This window comes from Apodemus sylvaticus, chromosome 8, assembly GCF_947179515.1.
Source record: "Apodemus sylvaticus chromosome 8, mApoSyl1.1, whole genome shotgun sequence".
NCBI classification, from domain to species: Eukaryota; Metazoa; Chordata; class Mammalia; order Rodentia; family Muridae; genus Apodemus; species Apodemus sylvaticus.
In genome coordinates this window covers 57,041,690-57,063,416 of record NC_067479.1, presented here as the reverse complement: position 1 = coordinate 57,063,416, position 21,727 = coordinate 57,041,690, and the positions used below count along the sequence as shown (strand labels likewise).

The following is a 21,727-nucleotide window of genomic DNA, read 5'->3' as shown; positions in this document are numbered from 1 at the left end:
CACAGACACAGACACAGACACAGACACACAGCACAGACACAGACACAGAGAAAAATGACAAAGACTGATGGACGAACAGTCATGCAAACAGATGAGGTAAAAATCTATCCAAGCTGACCCAAAGCAAGGGCAGGATCTACTGCTAAGTGCAAGGCAAGCTGCAGAAGTCCATGATGTGACTGTGAAGTCCCTTTTGTCTTTATGTGTGTCACATAGACAAACACATCAAAGCACTCCTCATGCTTGGTCCCTGTTGAGAAGTGGGCTATAAAGGATTAAGGAAGAGAATATTCATTTTTTTACATCGTGTTTACGGACTGTTCAGGCATTTTATATCAGGCACATGTTATTTTTATATACCTAACAAATGACAAAAATATCCGTCACGGATTGCCAGATGGAGGAAGGACTGTGGACAGCTGAGGCGCAGCACCCCGACTCCCACACTCCCACCCTCTGCCCCTCATGCAGGCGGCCCCCTGGGCCGCCCAGCCACTGGAACGAGATCAAACATCTACTCTCTTTCCCTCACACAGATAAACATGGAGGATGAGCTCCAAAGTCACCACACCCAGAGGGCTAGAGCCCCAGAAGGCCCACCCAAGACCTCCCAAGGGGTTAGACAGACAGTGGTCACCTGACTTGGGAGGAAGAGACCTGTGTTGGTGGTCAGTAGCATCCTCAAGGGAGGCACAGCACTGGCTATATTGAGACCAGACATGTCTAATTAAGAGTTGTACTGATTTCTGTCATGTGGACACAGCTGTGCCCTGGTGGCAAGGGCACTGCCCTTGCCAAAGAAAATCTGTCCAGCTCTACCGTTTCCTAGCTGAGGACTTGGGGCATTTAGTTCTGCTTCCTTGAACCTATATCTGTCTCCGGATTGGAGGGGGTCTCAGTGGTTGCACTGGAGACATGGGGATGACCTGAGGTACAGCGTATCCATCTGTGAAAAGGTTTCCTCACACACGGTGGTGCTCTCAAGGACGAGCCAACAGAGTACTACCCAACAGAGTACTACCCTTCTCACTTGGGAAGGAGCTACCTGAGGTCATTAACCACGTCGCCCTTTAGACAACTCACGGGCTTCAAGGTGGCCTCACCTCACAATCTTAGACTCATCACTGAATTCCTTCCTGCTGTTTTTCCTATCTGCGAGTGGGCACCAGGAACTGCCTCATGGCTTAAGGAAATAAGATGAGTGAAGCTTACTGTATCATCTGGTGCAAGGCAGGTGGACAGTAAGCGTGAATTTCACTTTTAGAAGTCAGTTTATTTACGTCTCTGTGGCACTGGACAGTGAATTCTGTGCCTTGTACACGCTAGTGACATGCTTGTGCCCTGTCACTGAGTTGCACATTGCTAGCCCTCCGTGAGTGTCCAGCCCTAAGCTGTTTGGGATACCTGGACACTCAGTGGTTCAGATCAGAATCCTGGACATAAGGAGAGTCAGTAGGGCATTTGGAAACTGACTAGAGCTTAGCCACCTATCCACTGAGGATACAGACACGACAACTGCAGCCAATCTTTGCTGAGATGTCTCTGCACACTATGCACCGCTCAAGCTCCTTCTAGATATCAGTTCCTTGAATCCTCATATAAATCCACAAATCACTGGGCCCGTTTTTTCAAGTAGGAAAAGAAAGGCACAGAGTGTTTGTTTCATTGTCTGGGAAGTAGTGCCAAGTCCCAAGGTCGGCTTGCTAATTACCTGAGTGTTGACAAACACTTGGTTCACCATAAAGGGACTCTTTCTTGAAGGTGACATGCCAAGAAGGGCTTATCATCCACACTTCTGGCCCTAAGCTAAGCACTGGAGAGTGGGTGGAAAACAACTTCCCTTCTGCCGGATTTGATGTCAAAGTCCAAATGCTCGGGGAGGTGGCTTTACTGCTGGCAAATCAGGCATTTCCCTGGATAAGCCTGGTCAGATTTACACGTAAGGCTGCGAGCCTCACTTCCCTGGCCTACAGTAGGGGTGGCAACACAAGAAAGATGACTATAGACTTTGAGAGACTATGCGTGTCACGCGCCTGTTTCATTGCTTGGCACATAATTGTCCTAACAACAAATCCGGGGCCCAAGGTTACAATTTTAAAGTGACAGACAGAACAAGAAAGTGGCCCTCATTCTAAAAGTACCAGCCACCAGAGGTCCTTGGGTTCATGGCCCCAAGGTACCATCTTGAATTTTTTTCTTTTTCAGACAAGGTTTTTACAATGACTCTTCTGAGACTCACTATGTAGAGATCCATCTGGCTCTGTCTACCAGTGCTGAGATTAAAGGCCTGTGTCAGGGCGATGGCCTGGACTCACTTTTTTAAAAACTGACAATTTTTTTTTTTTTGGTTTTTTTTTTTTCAAGACAGGGTTTCTCTGTGTAGCCCTGGCTATCCTGGAACTCACTCTGTAGACTAGGCTGGCCTCAAACTCAGAAATCCACCTGCCTCTGCCTCCCAAGTGCTGGGATTAAAGGCATGTGCCGCCACCTCCCAGCTCTTTCTTTCTTTTTTAATTGATACATTTCTACCACCATGCATTTGGTGTGTTTATAATTTTTATCTTGAATCCATTTCTCTCCCTGGATCTCTGAGCAGGGTTCTGAAAGGGGATGAAGGTCTTTTGGGAATTATGGAGGGCCTACAGGCCAGGGAGGCTCCTAGTCCAGGCCCTGGGACCATTCAGAGACACGAGGGCTGGCTGGCGCATGCAGTCAGAAACTGCGGGTGAGAAAGCCTTGATCCAGGTTACCACATGGCCTCACTCTTGATGGCTGGGTCATGCATGTCCCTGACCAGGAAAGGAAGCCATGTTATTCCTTAGCTGTTCTTGGAGGACCGGGCTCTTTTGTGTATCTGCACATCTCTGGTCCTTGGCCCTGTACTAGGCACCTCGTAGGATTATACTTCGTAGGTTTGCCGAAGAACACCAGAACAATTTTTGAGACACTGCAACAGGACCTCAGAACAGAACAGTCTTATACTCACAGACCAGTCTATCCAGATGTAGCTTCTATGTGGCCTGGGGCTGGGGACTGACTTTTGTAAGTTGATTTTCTCATAAGCAGAACAGGGACCATGTCAGACCAATACTATGATGTTGCCATGCTAATTCAAAGGCACAGTGTAGGCTGGGGATCCCAGCTCAGTAAAGCCTTTGCCTAACTAACCCCGGCTTTGATTTCCATCATACACAAGAACTTAACACACAAAATCACTGAACTCATGTTTGACAAATCTTAAGTTCAATAACTGTAAGCTATCATCATCATCACTATTATTATTACTTATACTTACGAATGAGATTTCCAAAGCCTGGAGTAGTAGACAGACCCTTGGGAAGGCAGTGAGGGCTCAACCCATTCAAAATAGCAGAAAGTCTTGTAATTTTGAGATTTGGAATGAGAAGAACAAGAGCCAAGACAGCTTTTGAGGGAAGATGGCAGGATGTAGCTAAGGGGGGGGGGGGGGGCGGGGATAACAGAATTACCAAATTCTCAGTAAGAGTCCGGCACAGGAAAGCACCATCCTCAAGCTGCGAAAACAAAAGCCATCCACCATCTGGAAAGCCGCTGTCCAGACAGAAGGGAGAGCAAGGAGCTCCTCTCTAAATTGACGTTTGTCTCTGGGCTTCACAGATGACTTCAGAGGACAGTCAAATAACTTGCAGATGTGATCAGTGTGTGTAATCTCAACAGCTCACAGCAAAAGCTTGCTCAACTTTGAAGAGTGTATGTGTGTGCCTGCGTGCGTGTGCATGCAGAAAGGCGGCTACGAGCGGATTCTGGGAACAGCAAACCATGGAGCTGAACATCAATCCATAATTAAAAAGGCAGTCTTTGGCTACTTAGGAAAGAAGCATTTGGGGATGTGTGCGTGAGGGGTGGAGTACGATCTACTGAAGCAAGGCCCCCTGGCGAGCATGCTTCTCTTCTTTTGAGATGGACATTTTCTCAACTGTAATTTGGTATGCTTTGTATTCATCACTGTCAGATAGATTCCTAAGCTAGGGGATGATGCCAGAGGCTTCAGAAAAATGCAACAGGTGGTGGCCTGTGGCTAGGAAGAATGTCATCAAAGATCATTGCTAAGTTGTGAAAACCTGCAACTTAGTGGGTCAATGGGAGTTTGGAGGGAGATCTTAGACTTGCTTTGGCTTGTGTCCTGCTCAAGATTCTGATTAAAGCTCAGGACAGCATCAGGTGACATGCTTATCCAACAGGCAATGGCAGAGGTGAGAGGCAAGTAGGACTTGCTGGATAGTGGAACTCTGATTCTAAATCCTCTTTGCGGAAGGTGTCGAAGACTCCATGAAAACAATGTAACACTAAATTAAACACCACATTCCAATTATGGGAAAGAATGCAGCAGTTCGCTCTTGGGAACAATAAAAAATATGAAGGACACAGAAGGTCCAGGGTTGGCTGAGAAATCTAGACTTCATGTGACAAGGCCATGCCTGGCCTAAGAAGTCATGGGAGGGGCTGGAGAGATGTTTCTGCTATTCCAGAGGTTGGAAGCTTGGTTCCCAGTGCCCTTATCAGACAGTTCACAACTGCCTGTAACTTCAGCTCCAGGAGGATCTGATGCCTCTGCCCTCCGTGGGCACCTGTACTCACATGCATATACCTTCTGCTTCTCTACATACAAATAATAAAATTTAAAAAGGAAGAAGGAGAAGGGCCTTCCTGCTTTGGGAGGAACCAGGAGGTGAGTTACAAGGATCTGCTCTTGAGAAGCCCTGAGGGTTTTCAGAGATAAACTTTCCTCCTTTCCCTGAAACTCTGTAGAGTTAAGAGTTGGAGAGAGAGAGCCAGGCGGTGGTGGCGCACGCCTGTAATCCCAGCACTCTGGGAGGCAGAGGCAGGCAGATTTCTAAGTTCAAGGCCAGCCTGGTCTACAGAGTGAGTTCCAGGACAGCCAGGGCTACACAAAGAAACTCTGTCTCAAAAAAAAAAAAAAAAAGAGTTGGAGAGAGAACAGAAGTAAGAGGGGTCCCAAGCCCTCATAAGTTCAGGTAGTCAAACAAGGCTAGTCAATCATGCAGTGGGAGATTGTGATGGGTAAGGTCGTGGGTTCCTCATGCATTTGGTGTCTACTCTGCTCACCTGAAGGAGCATCTGGCAGGGAGGGACCTGAGGGTCCCAAACAGCAAGGAAAAAGAGGGGTAGGAAGGCTGGCATGGCCAAAGCATTTGCTTTGTTCTTAGCTGTTCTCAGGACCACAGCTTGTGAGAAGTGAGAAGGGCCCTTTGGGAATCCCTGACTCAAGCTCTGACTATACAGAGGACAGAGGGCCAAGGGCTGGAGCTAAGTGGTTCACCCAAGTCCACCCAAGGCATCCCAGAAAAGGCCGGGCTTGAACCCAGCCCTGAGAAGGGTTGACATCCTACCCTGCCCTTGTTAACTGCATGACCTGGGCAGTTAATTAATCTTCCTGTAACTCAGTTTCTTCCTCTGTGAAATGAGGACTCAGGGTGGCCATAAAAATAAAAAGAGGAGCCACGTGACAAGCACTTTAAAAAGCACCCAAGAAGAGCTAGACAATCACAATAGAACCACATGGTAACCGCACATAGCAACTCGGTCTTCGTTCAGATTAGCACCGAAGCATGCACAGCTCACTGAGGAGGAGGGAGGCTCAGCAAGGCTCGATTCAGCGCGAACCCTCCTCATTATATACTTAATGTATCTATGTGGATGACCAGGTAGGTCACCCTTCTGCCAGACGTCCCTGGGCTGGGCCTCCTGGAGGGTGATGCTACACCATTGCTGGGGTCCTAATAGACTCCGACAGGTGATCAATCACAGTTACCTTCTCCCCAGGTGTGACGGAGATGCGCCATACACAGTGCATGTGGGCAGAGTAGCCATTGGGATACTCGGGGGAGGAGAAGTTGCCGGTGCTGTCTTGGAGGGTTTCACCACAGGCTGTCAAGGGAGAAAACTAGTTACTAAGCTGCGGACTGCAGGAGCCAGATCCCCAGCTCACCCTGAGCCTTGGAACCCTTAGGGGAGACAAGACTGACTGAAGAGAGGTGTTCTGTCCCTTTAAGATGTACACACACACCCCTTCTTACATATAAGCATAAACCATCCTACTTCCCTGGTCTACTGCTGCCAGGGTAACCAGATGCCCCGTTGTCAAGGAAACATGGATTCCAGAGTTGAGGTCAAACCCGTTTGGTGGGCCTCACCTCCTCCTCACTGTCCAGGGAAGAGGCTAGTTGTTCCTCCTTTCTGCCCCTACTACTCCTCAATTTTTAGGCCCTTTCTACTACCTACCAGCCTAGCCCCAGGTTGATCCCTAACCAGAATACTGTCCATCTTTATTGTCCCTCCTTTCCAACACCTGTCTCGGAGACTTACAGCTGTTACTTTCTAGGGGTTCCTGGGTCCTGACCCCTGTCTTCCTTGGACCCTACCTTCCATCCCTCCTGGTCTGTCCCTTCCCTGCTCCAACCTGGGCATTTGTAGAGCTTCCGGGCCTGAGCGATGTCCCCCTTGCTGAGTCGGGTCCTTTGGCCAATGGAAGGCTTCACCCCATTCACCTCATACTTGGGAACAATGGTGTCCAGGAAGATGCCCCTGAGAAGGACACGGTGAGACCGAGGACATGAGTTGCTGGATGGTGGGTGAAGAAGGAGGGCAGTGCGCTCATCTACAGCACAGGGCATGACTCTGCCAGGGCCCAGACATTCCTCAGCAGGGTCAGGGAAGGGCGGAGATGCCTTACCCTGTCATTAGGCTGCCCACTGACCAGCAGCCACCCTGTTCCGTGGCAGCTATACCACAGGAGCTGGGGGGTGGGGGAGCCCCAGAAATGCTTTGAGAGATCAGGGACCCAGGCCCTTATGCTCAGACTGGCTTCAAACCACAGCCCCGGAAAGCTTTGGACCCTCCTTTGTTATCTCCACAGCACCACCCAGCCTCCACCTCCAGACCTCAAATTCAGTCCTAGTCGACTTCTCTCTTGACTTCCCAGGGTCAACTCATTACCCTCTGACATGGCTGTGACTGGAGAAAGGCCAAAGGGTAACTAACGGCAGCTTCCACCGTGGCCAGCCAGCTCCCAGGGCACAGTGTCCCTCTTTCTCAATTCCTTCCTGCTAATCTCTGTCTTTCCATTTGGGAGGAGCAGAACAAAGAGGAGACAGCATTTCTGCCCTCCCCAGGGTCCCTGACTCACATCCAGCTGGGAAGGACCCGGCAGGGGGTGCGGGTATGATGGGAAATGGAAGGAGGGTCTGTGGGGGTGGAGGGCCGAATGAGTTCACCACCACCACCAGACACCACCCCCAGCCCACCCCCACCCCGTCTCCATCTACATTCCCAGGTCCTGAGCTGGAAGGGAGGAGGCCACTACCCAGACAAGGACATGGGTGCAGGAAGGCAGGTCCAGGGAGGGGTGTGAGGAGAGGTGGGGACATTCCTCCCAGTCCTGCAGGAGGGTCTTCTCCTAGCAAGCCCTGGTTAAGGTGATATCTTGTGAACTGGCTATGGGGACCAGGCCAGGGCAAAAGTCAAGCTTTGTGCAAATCAGCCAATCACAAAATAGACAAAGCTGGTCCTGCCCTGTGACCTCTGCTGAAGCAAGACAATCAAACGGTCAAGGTCTGCAGGTTAGCGGGACAGCTCAGTGGTCGAGACGATTGCCACCAGGGCTGATGAATGGAGTTTGATCTCCAGAGCACACACTGTGTGGAAGGAGAGAAACAGCTCCTGCATTTGTACTCTGACCGGCGCAAGTGCCATGCGGCATGTACGTGCACACATGTACACAAATATATATGTGTAAGAGAAAAAGAAAGAATTTTATGTTCAAATCCTGCTGGGGTTACATAGTGAACTCAAGGCCAGTCTGGGTAACTTAGTGCAACCCTCTTTCAAAAATAAAAATTAGGGGGTTGTTGGAGCGATGGCTCAGCAGTTAAGAGCACTGACTGTTCTTCCAAAGGACCTACGTTCAATTCCCAGCACCCGCATAGCAGCTCACAACTGTCTATAATTCCAGTTCTAGGAAATCTGACAGATACACATGCAGGTAAAACACCATTGCATATAAAATAAAAATAATAAAAATTAAAAATAAAAAATAAAAATTAATAGGACTGGGTATATAGGACAGGGGACAGCACTTGCCCGGTGTCACAAGGCCCTGCCTGGGTCTACTACTAGTACTGCAAAACAAAACAAGGCAGAGAGGGCAGACAGCTAGGGCGAGGTGAATCCCCTATGGTCACCACGGGAAAAATAAACTGTCGTGGTGGCAGATGAGGGACGACCCTGGCTCCTTTGGGTTGGCACACTTTGGAGACCCCACAAAGAAGGACCCAAGCACTCAGGGGTTTAGTTTTCTAGGCCACAGACCCTTGCTTCAACACAGCAATGGGCATAGCCCACGCCTGCCAGCTCCTCACTCATGGGGGAGACTACTACGGCAGACACAGCCACTAGCCCTTTGTTTAGGGGCTGCAGGCACCCAGAAGACTATCCTTGTCTTTGGAGCCAACTGGAACAGGGCAGGACATGGAAAAGAGGAAGTCTTCAAGGAAATGGCTTCCAGAAGGAAGGACTAGACCATTTCTCACCTGGAGAACGTGTTCCGGGCATAGTGCATGATACTGTCAAAGTCATAGGTCTCTCCCAAGGACTCCACTTCTTGAACCTCCATCTTCAAGAAGTTATACTCCTGCCCTGCAAAGACCGTGAGAAAAGTGGGGGTGGGGTCGAGGGAGTGGCCTGTGGCCTGTACCTGTACCTGGGAGAGGCTGCCTCTCTGAAGGTATAAGGGAAGTCAAGGGGAAAGGGGACAGGGACATCTATAGAGGAGTCCTTCTCAGCAGAAAAGACTGGAGAGCTGAAGGGAGGGTCAGGAGACCACCGAGAAGGAGGAAGAACACAGACTTGCAGAGCCACGATGGAGAAGAACAGAACTAGCAAAGGGTGGGAGATGGAGGAAGGTAAGCCTGTGGGGATTTCCAGGGACAAGCTGACTGTGGTCCAGCCTTCTCACCAGAAGCGCTGACTTCTGGCTACTCAACCTGACCCCCATGTCCAGGACCTGTGTCAGACCCCTAAAGCAGCTCCAGAAGCCCTAAGATGGGATTCAGACCCTGGGATGAGTGTACCTGGCTGTATGTTCTCGCGTACAATAGAGACATGGCGGTCCCGGTCGGGCCGCGTGTGCTCGTGCCAGAAGCCAATGACATGGCCCAGCTCATGGACCACGATGCCAAACTTGTCACAGTTCTTGCCGATGGAGATGGCCTGGGGGCCCCCACCTCGGCGACCCACGTAGGAGCAGCACCTGGAGGGCGGGGCCAGCTCAGGGGGGTGGTCCCGAGCTGGGGGAGTGCATCCACTCAGGGGCCGGGCCAGGCTGCCGGGGGACTGTGCAGGGGTGCGGATAGCCCTGGGCACCCAATGCGCAGGCTGTATGCCAGGGTCTGAGCCATGTTAGTGGGAGATGCCCATAGCAGGGAGAGGGGATGGGCAGGCCCAGCTGAGGGTAGCAAGAGTGCCTAGGGCAGAACCCTAGGAGATCAGCGCCCAGGGGTCCCTGCTCACCCGCAGGGTCGGTAGGTGAATACAATATAGCTGTCCTCATCGGTGCGCTCCAAGAAGGTGACACAGGTATGCTTCTCCCAGTGTCTCATGGCCTGCCGGAAGACTGCCCTCTGGCTGCCTGTGGAAGGAAAAGCCGGGCTGTCATCATGTCAAGCGAGTGGGGGTTGGGAGCACTCTGAGCCACTGATACAATGTTACAGCCAATCTGCAGGCACACTGCCTGGCCAGGAGGCTTCAGCCAGACCAAAGGCAACAAGGCCAAGACCAGGTGTAAGCTCACAGCAGCACACTCACCGGTGAAATTCCCTCCAATAACAAACGGGATGACCCCATCGGGCCACACCCGCTCTGGTCTGGATGTCGCTGCCCGCCTGCTCCGAGGCCTGCCTCTCCATCTGCCCCTGCTTTCCCTCTGCGGCTGCCCACTAATGCTCTGACCACCCAGGGCAGACGAGTTTCCTGGAATGGAAAGAGGAAAGAGTCAGTGGTAGCAACTGCGTGGCCACGAGAGGAGAAGACACCGAATAACAGAATCCATTATTTGTAGATTCTCGGTTTCCAAATCTGCCTACTCTGCTAAAAATTTATTTGCTACTCTCAGATCAATACTGTCGGGCTTTCGTGATCGATCATCCATGGACATGAACAGGGCAGAAAAAAAAAGTTGGATAATCCAATGTGTGCACATGTTCAGCCAAGGCGGAACGAGGTATTCTGTCTGCCTGTTTCTTTTAGGTGAACTGAGAGCCACTTTTAAATTTTTTTCTTTTATTCCTTAGCAAAGTGCTCATGTGCTGTCTTGTGTTCCCAAAGCAAGAAAGCTGGTCTCATAGTGATGCAAACCTGTCATCCAGCTCCTGAAAAGGTGAGGCAGGAGGATTATGAGCTCAAGGCCAGCCTGAGTTCACACTGAGTTTAAAGCCATCCTGGGCAACTTAGAGAGCCCCTATCTCAAAATAAAAAAGTAAAAATGTAGCTGGGCATGTACCTCAGTGGTAAACGCTTGCCCGGCTTGCATGAGGCCCCATATTTAATCTTCATTAACACACATACACACACACACACACACACACACACACACACAAACATAACAAACAAAAACTGAGATAAACACCCCCCCCAAAAAATGCTCACTTTCAATATATTTACTTGGGCTGAAGTCAGTGCCACTAGCCATGAGTTTAGTACTAATGAACCAACTTTATATTAAATAAAGTGTCTTTAAGCGAAACACACATAAAATATGGTCATATAATGATTAATTTACAAAAAAAAAAAAAAAAAAAAAACCAGGTTTGGGAAAGTACATTTCTCCTAGGAACAATGACTCAGTATCTGCTAATCCACTCTTCATGGTGTCTATGTAAAATAACTATAAAGTTTCCTAATAGCTGTGAGGCTATGTTCTAAGTATCAGGAGCTGCCATGGATAGCCGGAACGGGCAAGGACTCCAAACTAAGACAATGAGGCTCTCATTTCCCAGGAACTGTGGGGACCCAAGGGATCTGAAGCTTGGATAAAAGCTATGTTCTTTCTCAGGGATTCTGGGCTCCAATTCCCACGTGACGGCGAAACTCCACGGCACTGGGGCAGTGCCACTGTCTGTACCTGAATGTAGACGAGACTGAGGACAAAGTGTTGCCCCAGATCACCTGGTGAGCTGGCTGCGTGCCCTGAGAAGGCTTTCCCCTGCGCCATCTCCACCGAAGTCCTGTAAACTTCTTTAGTCAATAAGACACCAGAATGCCCTTTGATGCCAACGGCCCTCCTGGGTAGTTGGCTTAAAATCCCTAAATCGCTCACACCAGGATCATCTCTTCTGCTGGACAAGGAAGATGGCCTGGCACACCCACCTATGCCCAGAACTGAACTTCAATAGGAATCCCTTGCTTGAGCAATGGGAGAGTCCTATATGGGCTTTTTGGACCGTGCATGATTTAGCGCCATCCTGATGATAGACTGCCCCTCAGCACAGCAGTAAGAAGCTTGGGAAAAGCCAATCCAGCCATTCTCTTTCCCGGTCACCAATGCCAAATAGGTTGGTAGGTGCTTGGGCCACCAGGGAACAAAGAGCTTTGAGCCCAGCTTTGGGACATGTACGTAAGTCCTTTCTGTGTAGCATGGAAAGATACCAACTGTACACGTAGAACAAAACAATGCTGCGAGTAAAGGGGAAGAGTTGAGTCTTGGAGACAGTTTGGGATATTGAAGAAGCTCAGGAGGATGGCTCCGGAGAATGCATAGAAGCTTGCACGCTGGGACCAGGAGACTCAGCACTGGGACTATGATATTAGCCATAGCATCATGGATTGGGAGACAAAGGCTTGGATGCTGGTTCCAACCCTGCCACCTACACACTGTGTGTGATACTGGGCAAATCACTTTACCTTTGTGAGACTTAGTCAGGTACTGTCTTGGTTAATGATTGATGTGGGAGGGCCCACTTAGAGTGGGTGGTGCCACCCCTGGGCAAGCAGTCTTGGGTGTATAAGAAAGCAAACTGAGCAAGTCAGGAGGAGCAAGACAATAAGCAGCATTCCTCCATGGCCTCTGCTTCTAGTCCTGTCTCAGATTTCTGCCTTGAGTTCCTGCTCTCTCTTCTCTCAGTGATAGAGTGTAACCTGAGAGGTGTAAGATGATATAAGTCCTTTCCTCCCCAAGCTGCTTCCCCCCTTCCCCCCCTAGTGTTTTATCACAGCAGTAGATACCCTAACTATGCCACTCTTGGAGGTGGTTGGAGACAATCAAGTACGATAATACTTTTGAAAGTATTTTGTAAGCTAAATGTCAGAAAAATACTGCTTTTTGGCTCCCATGGGCATCAATATTTCTCTTCTGGGGGAAGGATAACTATATCCCAAAGGAAGGTAAGCCTCTGTGCTGGGTTCAAGTTCATGGCCTCTGTCCTGGGAGGGCCTGACTGGAAATGGGAGCGGGGTTCTTGTTTCCCAAATCTAAAACATTTCTGGGACACAGAGAGCCAGCCTAGCCCAGAATACCTGCAGCTTTGATGGATGATCTTCGGGCTGTTTGCTGTCTGAGAACTGCAGCCTGCTGCACCCGGAAGGCCCTCAAATCCTCCTCATCCAGGGCAATGTCCCCAAGGAAGGCAGCTGGGGAAAAAAAGAAGCCGGAGGCCGAGTTAATCCGCTTACCCTGGGCTGCACCTGTAGTACTTAGAGCCCTGGCCCTATGGCCATTCTGATTCTCCAATACCACACGAGAAAGACAGAAGAGCAGATCACCTTCTAAAATCTCTTTATAGATTACACTTGCCTTTTACTTCAAATCCCAACAATAGTGAAGCATTATGATACTTCAGGCAGCTGAAGCAGAGGGTTCAGAGTCTGAGTAATATAACTCAGGCTAGCCTCCAAACACCCACCCTATCGCTTAAACAGTGAGATAGCTCAGTGAGCAAAAGTGCTCACCTCCAAACCTAATGACCTGAGAAAGGAAAGAACCAACTCTTGCAAGCTGTCCTCGGATCTACACACACACACACACACACACACACACACACACACACACACACACACATACACACGCATGCATGGTGGGAGGAGAGAAAGGACTAAATTAAAATGTTAATAAATAGTTGAAGTGAAGACAAAATTGTATCACCTTTCCCATCTTCAGCAAATGCTAATTAGTACCTATTATGGGCTGGTCATTAAGTCGGAGACTAGCAATGCAGAAGAGACTCCTAGCCCTGTTGGTGCTAATCTTTACAATACAAAGGTCATACAAATAATGACTCAGAGAATTCTACAGAGAGACAAGTGCTCTGACGGTGAGACACTTGGAAGCAAAGACTCTAGTGTCTAAAAGCACATGTGTTAAAAGTTTGATCCCGAAAGTGGCGCTACTGAGAGGTTCTGTGCACTCTTATAGGTACTTACATCATTGTGTGAGTGTGTGTGAGTGTGTGTGTGTGTGTGTGGTGTGTCTGTGTATGCCTGCCCTTAAAAGGGATTGTGGGACCTGGTCCTTTCCTCATCCCATTTTGCGCTACCAAATGTTCGCACCACAATCTGCTGCCTGTCAGAGGCTCCAGAAGCATATTCTCTACTATCTTGTACTGGAAACTCTGGAACTATGAGCCAAAACAAACCTTTTCTCTGTCAGTCAGTCCTCTTCAGTGTTTTGTTACAGCGTCAGAAAGTTGACTGAGCAGCCTTCTATCTGTGAGCCGGTGCTAGTACGTGGTATCACATAGTAACTGCCATTTCAACCAAATCGGGTGGTGTGAGGGGCATGGACTATTTTAAGATGTCTAATATGCTTGCTTGGCCCAACAAAACTTGGCTTGGGTTCGTCAAACCTAGGAGGCCAAGACTCAACACCAGGAAGCTCCTAGCTAACAGGGAAAGAAAGGTGTAGTTTCCAATTGAACAGTTGCCAAACGAACCCTACATTTCTGGGTCCTCTCTCTGGAGAGGAAAGGCCTAGGGGTAGGACAACCCCACCCCCACTCCCACCCCCACCCCCAGGAGGTCATTTCCATTTCTGGGCTTGGGAAGAGAAACTTCTGGAGAGATGAGTTGAGCCAACTATCCTCTTTCAGAGAAGTCGAGAAGTCGAGGGTAAGAGAAAGCAGAGGCCTAGCACTGCCTGCTTTGGAAGGAGCCCAGATGCAAGCTTCACACTGGGCCGGGGCTGGGCAGGCAGGAGGGAGGGCAAGCCCGAGGCGGAAGCGTGCGGCAGCTTCCCTGCAGCCGCGGTGACATCTGCTTCTCATCCCCGCAGAGTCAGCGTTACACAAATTGTTTTAACCTTGAGGCCTTACACACAACACGGGTTCCTCCTCCCTGGTTGGCCCCACTGGGTGGATACGCATACATTTACTTTATCACACACTTAGTCAGACACAGATGGGTAATGCCCCCACGGGCATATGGTGACATCCAAACGTATGCTGTCTGTGCAGAGCCACTGAGGTCAGAGACTCCGCCCCTGCATATGTGAGCAGCACTCAGCATTGGATTTGGAGTACAAAGAACATATCAAATGGATGGATGGATGGATGGATGGATGGATGGATGGATGGAAGGAAGGAAGGAAGGAAGGATGGATGGATGGATGGATGGATGGATGGATGGAAGGAAGGAAGGAAGGAAGGATGGATGGATGGATGGATGGATGGATGTATGGATGGTTGGATGGATGGATGGATGGATGGATGGATGGTTGGATGGATGGATGGATGGATGGATGGATGGATGGATGGATGGATGGTTGGATGGATGGATGGATGCATGGATGCATGGATGGATGGATGGATGGATAGATGGATGGATGGATGGATGGTTGGATGGATGGATGGATGGATGGTTGGATGGATGGATGGATGGATGGATGGATGGATGGATGGATGGTTGGAGTATCATGCCAGCTTTCCTCTGGCCTACAAATACATGTGCAGAGCCACACACTCACTCAGACACAGAACAATGGGATGTAGCAGTGACCTTGACAGTCATCAAGCCCATCTTTCATTTAACAATCTAGGAAGCTGAGGCCCAACAGGAAACTGACTTAAGTTAGACTATACTAAGCCTCTGGAAGGATTGATTTATATTCAGGCTTCACCATTCCTGGTACCGTGGATTTATTTAAGTTTATTACCTCTCCAAAACCCATATTGTAAATACATATATACAAAAATAGACACTCACACACACACACACACACACACACACACAAAATACACACAGTCACAGAGTTCTTAAAAAACAGAAACAAGCTCCAACACACACAAGCCAGTGGCAAGCTCTGAACTCATTAAGCCAGTAATAGTAGCAGTAATGACACCTTATGTAAATGTCTGTTGAAATGTACCCAGTGCCTTCCAGTTCACAAAATGTTCACTCATTAATGAGTCCATTTAATCCTGGCCCACCCACAACATTCCCAGTAAGTCATACGGCACCCCTAGGAGTGTCCCATTGCAAACATTTGGAGACATAACCTTGAAGCTAGATGCCAGCCCCCTTCCTTGACTTCAGAGATCAGGACCCTGGGGCCAAAGAGGGAGGTGCATGGCTAAGGTCACCAGCTGGTAGCTAGCCAAGAGTCTCTCCTGGTGCTTGGGAAGGCTTCTCTTAAGATGACACTCTCCGTGACCCAGGCTTAGTAACTGATGTGACAGAGACAGAAGCAGCTTCCCAGTACCATGCAAAAAGGGATATGAAGGGTTCCTATGTGACAATATCACAGGACCACCTCACTCAGTTGTATATTGTGTACTTTCGCATGTTCATGGCACCTCCAGGCTTTTACACACACATCCATGGGCATCACCAGGCACAGTTGTTCCTCAGTCTCCCTAGAGTGTCGATTCCAGGTCCCCTATGGACCACATAGATTCTTGACATGCTCAGGTCCACACATAAAGCATTGTGTCTACGTAGAACCCACCTGTGTCCTCCTTATATTCTCTTCCTTTTCTTCTTTTTCTTTTTCCTTTTTGAGACAGGGTCTTATGTGGCCCACTCTGACTTCAAAGTCCCTATGTAGTCAGAGATGACATGGAAATTCTGATCCTCCTGCCTTTAGTTCCCAAAAGCTAGGACTACAGATATGAACCACACCACACCTGCTCAAACTCAGAGCTTTGTGCATGCTAGACAAGCATGCTGCTAAATATCCTTACCCCTCCTACATACTTGAGATCATTTCTAGATGACTTACAATGCTTAATACAACATAAATGCCAAGTCACTATTATAAAGCATTTCTTAGGCAATAATGAAAAAGTCTGTAGATGCTCTGTCCAGACCAACTTTACATCTTACAGAAAGCAGTTGAGCCCATGCTGGATGATGAGCGAAGAGTCTTTGGAGGTGAGATTAGTCTTTGAATCTAGTTTGGCTCCCACTAGCTGACATACATGTAAACTTTTGAAACCTCTGGTTTTTTTTCCTATCTAAAAGAAGACACACGATACAATGCATCTCCTATGGTTACTTCAAGGAATAAGGTTATGCATGTGAAGCATCCAGCACCAAGTCTAGTGTACAGAAAGCAACGGTTAAGTATCCAGTTCACCGTGCTCACCACACCAATCCTGGAGACTCGCGGTCAGCTCCAAACCTTCCCTAGATGCACTGGGTCGCTTGCACTCATCTGGACAAATCTATAGACACTCACTACAGAACCATGCTGGCTTATGAGTCCAGGCAGTGTGGGACCAGGGCAGGGCAAGCAGAAGGAACAGGGTTGGCTACAGAGCTCAGCTGGATGCCCTGTGGTAGAGAAGTCATGGCTGAAGAATGCATGGGAACAGAATGGGGGCAGGGTGGGGTGGGAGAGGAGCTTATGGCCAGGAGTTGGGCCGACAGCTGGTCCATCTGGGATCCTACTGTTAGGAAGCTGGACAATCTAGATGCAAGAGAGTTCAGGATGCTCTCCTGGCCCAAAAGAAGCCCTGGGGTCAAGGTCAGGGTCAGAGTAGCAACTGTCTTCAACATAGTATCAGAAGTTTTTATTTTGTTGTCTGGCTGTAAACCAGGCAGGAAGCACTTGAGGCTCTGTAGCCAGGCCCAGTGCTGGAAGGGAAAGATCACAGAGACACACATATCAATATGCATGTGGACCTAGAGAGCAATCTTTGTCCCCCAGGTCAGCTTCTGGACTCCAAAGTTCCCTCCCCTTGGCATGACCAGGTCTCACCTCCTGCGTGTGCTAGAGCTCCAAGGCCTTGTCTGCAGGACAAGCATATATTCCCCTCAACGAATGTAGACCTGTAGCCAAGGGCGGAAGTATTTACAGCCCCAGACTGCAAATACTCATTCCCTCGTCCACTTACACACCTGTGCACACCTGTGCCTGTGCTGGCACATGGGCCCAACACACAGAGGTGAACAGACCTGCTGTGAAGAAGACTCACATACAAATATATACAACCAATTCCCTGTGTGAGTTCCAGTGTGTTCTTACATATAAGAAAAAGAAAGCAAAAGCATTTCCTCAAAGGAAAAGAGCTCCTGAGAATGGACAGAGGCCTGCACGTGTGTCTGAAGGAAGAAAGAACGACTAAGTCCCCAAATCCCTCCTCAGGAGGTGACCTAGTCCCCACTGCCACCACCAGTGTTTTTCCCAAATCACTAGAGAAACAGAATTCATAAGAGTCACTTCTTCTACCAGCAGAGGTGGGGCATGCTTTAATCCTAGCACTCAAGAGAGGCAGAGACAGGTAGATCTCCATGAGTTCCAAGCCAGCATGGTCTACAAAACACGTTCCAGCCACAGCTACCCAGTGAGACCCTCTCTCAAAACAAAGGCAGAGTCCCTTCTTCCTGGGGCATCTAACCGGTCCCTCTCCACTAAGGCTCATATAAATGTTTTCCTCTACCCGTAGGGCACCTGGGAGTGAGGATGACTCAAGCAGGGACCAGGGTCTTAGGTGAGTGGAGTGACTCACTCAGGCTGTCTGGGAGAGGGAATGTGGTCTGGTGAGAGATTAGACCATGTGCTTCTTTTGGATTCCATACCTGGGCCACAAAGTCCCCAGGAGTGAGGGTGGTAAGAGGGACCTGTAAATACAGTCCACCTCTCCTTCTGCAGACAAACTGGCTGTTGCCCCAGGTCTAAGTGAAAGCCAGATGTGTCAGTGGGAAGACACTAGGCTGGGAATCTCTGAAATCCTCTTCTGTGGCTTGGCATTCAATGTAAGAAACCAGAGTTTCCAGTAAAGAACCTGAGAGCAGGCTTGGTAGAATCAAACTTATGTACACTGATACCCTGGGTTGGCTTTTAGCCCAAAAGTTCAGGACCTTCTCCAGGACATCAAGGGTCTTAATTTTTGTCCTTCCTTTAACAGCAGCCATAAGTGGATGCGGTGCCTCACCCCTGTAATCTTAGCTTGTGGGAGGCTATGGGCAGAGGATGATGGGTTCAAGGGCAATTTGGTGAGACCCTATCTACAAAAGTAAATAAATGAAGCGAATGCAATCGGTGACTAAAGAGATAATTTCAGACGATGAGGCCTGGCTATGTTTAGAATAAACTGCAAGGTCCCGTTGGAGCTGGGAGAATCCAAAGAGTTTTCAGTGCTAGTTCTCTGTGTGGGAAGAGGAAGCAGGAGGATGTAGAAGAGGCGTGGAGGAGGAGGGAGGAGGAGGAGGAAGAAGGGGGTGTACCAGTCCCTTCCAAAGGCAGCAGAGACAGACACCTGCCACAAGTGCCCCTAGCATCTGGGATCACCAAGCATATGGAGGCACCAAGAAGCAAATGCATCAGGAAGAAGCAGCACAAAGAGTTGGTGGGCCTGTAGCAGGAGGGGGACAGCAGACAGGGCCCCGCAGAGGTATATGTACACCAGTCCAGTTTCCTTCGGGGTGATCCTCAGGGCCTAAGCATCAGTCACACCCAAGAAGAAGGCCTGATCTGACCCTGGAGCTTGGCCTTGTCAGGCTCTAGGACCTCCCAGCCACCTCAGGCCTGGCTGAGCTCCCCACCAGCCTCACTTCACCCTGGTAGAGAACTTTCTCCAGAGCCCTTGTTTGAAGCTCCAACTCAGCCAGCCCCACCCTAGCATGAAATCTGAGACCAGGGGATGGAGCCCTGAGCCTATTGCTGTTCCCAAAAATCACTCCCGTTTTTTCAACATGAGCATAGTTTCCTACCCATTCTTTGAGGCTGTGCGCCTGTCCCTGTGCCTCCACGAAATCTCCACCCTGCAAACCTTCCCAGATCCCGTCAATCACTTGGCTCTGGCGTTCCCATCACCAGGAACAAGGTGGTGAGGGAGCCCTATTCCTCCTGGCTTATGCTGTGTAACATTAGTGTGCTCTTGGGCACTTGCTTAGAATGTGATCTCTTTGAGGACAGAGATCTGTCTGGCCACTCGCTGCACCCCCCACAGCATCAAAGCACCAGCCCTGAGACATAGCAAGAAACGGACATCACTGAGTGGATATGAGACGCAGAACAGGCTCAGGGAGATGCTAGCTTTTCTGAAAAATCCAAGTCCACACCTTCTCAAAGACATTAATCCAGAGCTGGGGGCACAGAATACAGGGAATGAACTTTTATGTAGTGTTTACTGTGTGTTAATAATAAGCAAGTTATATATGCTCTCAGGTTTAGCCCTCACCCACCGGCTAATTCTCTAATGAGGAAACTGAAGTTCAGAGACTATGCTCAGTGTTCCTAGTGGCTGATGAGTCCTTCAGATTCCATGCCCTGCTCATCCTTCCTCCTGTCCTCCTACCACACACGAGGAGATGGAGACTTTTAATGTCCTGGTTTGCCATCGCCCACCAGGCATGGAAGAGGAAGGGACTGAAGTAAAATGGTCCCTGTCCCGCCTAAGTGTGCATGGAGCGAGGAGAGTCCCTGATCAGGACCCCTGTGCTCAAGATTGTAGCTGCTTGTCCCAAGACTTTGTGTCCATTCCTTGTGTCCCAGTCCCTGGCTCTAGCTCTTTGCAGACAGGCTGAAGTCAGAAGCAGGAAGTCGAGGAAAAGTTGTGACATCTTGTCCCCAGTGTGTTCCAGGCAGCTTGCTTGGAAACATCAATTAGGCCAATGGCCTGAGTGTCTGGTCATCTGGTCACTCCAGGGGACCACAGCAGGAGGGTCCTCACGAACAAAGATCTCTCTCTCTCTCTCTCTCTCTCTCTCTCTCTCTCTCTCTCTCTCTCTCTCTCTCTCTCTCTCTCTCTCTCTCTCTCTCTCTCTCTCCCTCTGCCCTGACCTTGACTAATCAGCCTCAGGTGTCTGTGGGGAGAGGGAGCCGATGGAGAATAGCTGGGGTCTCTTTGTGCCGCTCATTTGCTATCCCAACTTGGCTCTGACAGAGCTCTCCTGGCACACAAAGACATAGGTAAGTCCCCCTGCACCCCTCAAACCCCCCACTCCACCCACCCACCCACCCCTGCCGCCTGATTTCTCTGACTTTGACAGCTGTCTCTTGAATGCCCAGAGAGCTCCTGCTGCTGTCTAGATTCACAGGATTGCCTATGAAGGAGTATTCCATAGAACCTCCTGAAAAACTTTCTCTTTCCACTGGGCTGAGTAGCCAGGGAAATCTATCCCTTTGGAGCTGCAGGCCTTCTGGGCATCAAACCAGACAGATGTGCGGCACTATGGCAAACAGAAAAGCAGGCAAACACCAGTATTCCACAAAGCAGGGGGGATAGGGGAGAAGGGACACACACACACACACACACACACACACACACACACGAGTTTGGCCAGCAAAGTTTCCCCGTGGAGGAAAATGCCTCCTTGCCAGCGGGACTCGCTGGGACCTAGGGAGGTTTCCCCAGGAATCCTCTGCAAAGGCAAACGGCAGCCGCAGCAGTTTCCACAAACAGCAGCAAAACTTCAGTCCTAAAAGTCCCCCAAACTTCCCCCTCCCTTTCTCCCTCGGTCTTTTGTTCCCCCACTGCATTGCCAACCAAGCAGCTCCCAGCTTCCCACACTGGACTGTCCTCCCCCAACCCCAACTCCAACCCCAACCCCAACCCCTGCCCGGCCAGCAGCCTCAATCCCAGCCTGCCCACACCCGGCTTCGGTGCGCCCCTGGGGGATCCGGGGGTCGCTCACCCGCCTTGCAGGGGTCTTTGTAGTTGAGGAGCTCCGGGGCGTCCTCCTCGCCCAGGTCGTAGGTGTAGTCGGCCAAGTCCAGCGGCCGGCCGGCGCGCGGGAGCAGCAGCAGCAACAGTAGCAGCGGCAGCGACAGCAGCGGCAGCGGCGGGCGGGCCACGCCGGGCATGCTGGCGGGCGGCGGTGGCGGTCGCGCCCGGACGCGGGAGCGGGGCGACCGGGAAGGGAGCGCTGAAGGCGAAGGGGAGGCGCTCTCCCCCCGAGGCCACCTCTTCCCGTCCCGTTTCCTGTCTCCCGCCCCCCGCTCGGCCCGGCTCGCTCCGGCTCTGGGCTCCGGCGTCCCCTCGCCCTCCTCTCGGTCGCTCCCTTTCTTTTCTCGCCGCCCTCCCACTCCCCACCCCACCCCCCCTTTTAGGGAAATGAGCTCGCTGGAGGGCGGGTTTTCGCCCAGCTCAGCCCCCCTCGGGGCCGGGACCGTGCTCGGCCGGGCCGGGAAGCACGCCAGCCGGGCGGGGAGGACGAGAGTAGCACCGCCCGCCCCGAAGGGGGATCCGCTGCCTGGGGCCGGGGCCGGGGCCGGGGAGGGGGCACGGGCCCGGGATGC

The 21,727-nt window shown here is 50.4% G+C and overlaps 1 protein-coding gene across 3 annotated transcripts in view; it reads right to left on the bottom strand.

Moving 5' to 3' along the window:
• Bmp1 (bone morphogenetic protein 1) overlaps positions 1-21,489 on the bottom strand; it is a 44,577-nt gene extending 23,088 nt beyond the window's left edge. Inside the window, exons 1-8 of one of the 3 annotated variants that reach the window (XM_052191007.1) lie at positions 21,124-21,489; positions 12,568-12,681; positions 9,862-10,026; positions 9,568-9,685; positions 9,129-9,307; positions 8,589-8,694; positions 6,461-6,585; positions 5,813-5,928 (exon numbers count right to left, since the gene is read on the bottom strand). In XM_052191007.1, coding sequence (XP_052046967.1) covers positions 5,813-5,928; positions 6,461-6,585; positions 8,589-8,694; positions 9,129-9,307; positions 9,568-9,685; positions 9,862-10,026; positions 12,568-12,681; positions 21,124-21,292 — 1,092 coding nt within the window. In that variant the 5' untranslated portion in view covers positions 21,293-21,489. Of the gene's footprint in view, positions 1-5,812; positions 5,929-6,460; positions 6,586-8,588; positions 8,695-9,128; positions 9,345-9,567; positions 9,686-9,861; positions 10,027-12,567; positions 12,682-21,123 lie in introns of those variants that run through there. The other 2 variants (XM_052191005.1, XM_052191006.1) reach the window with 2 other exon arrangements.
• Positions 21,490-21,727: the final 238 nt, after the last annotated feature.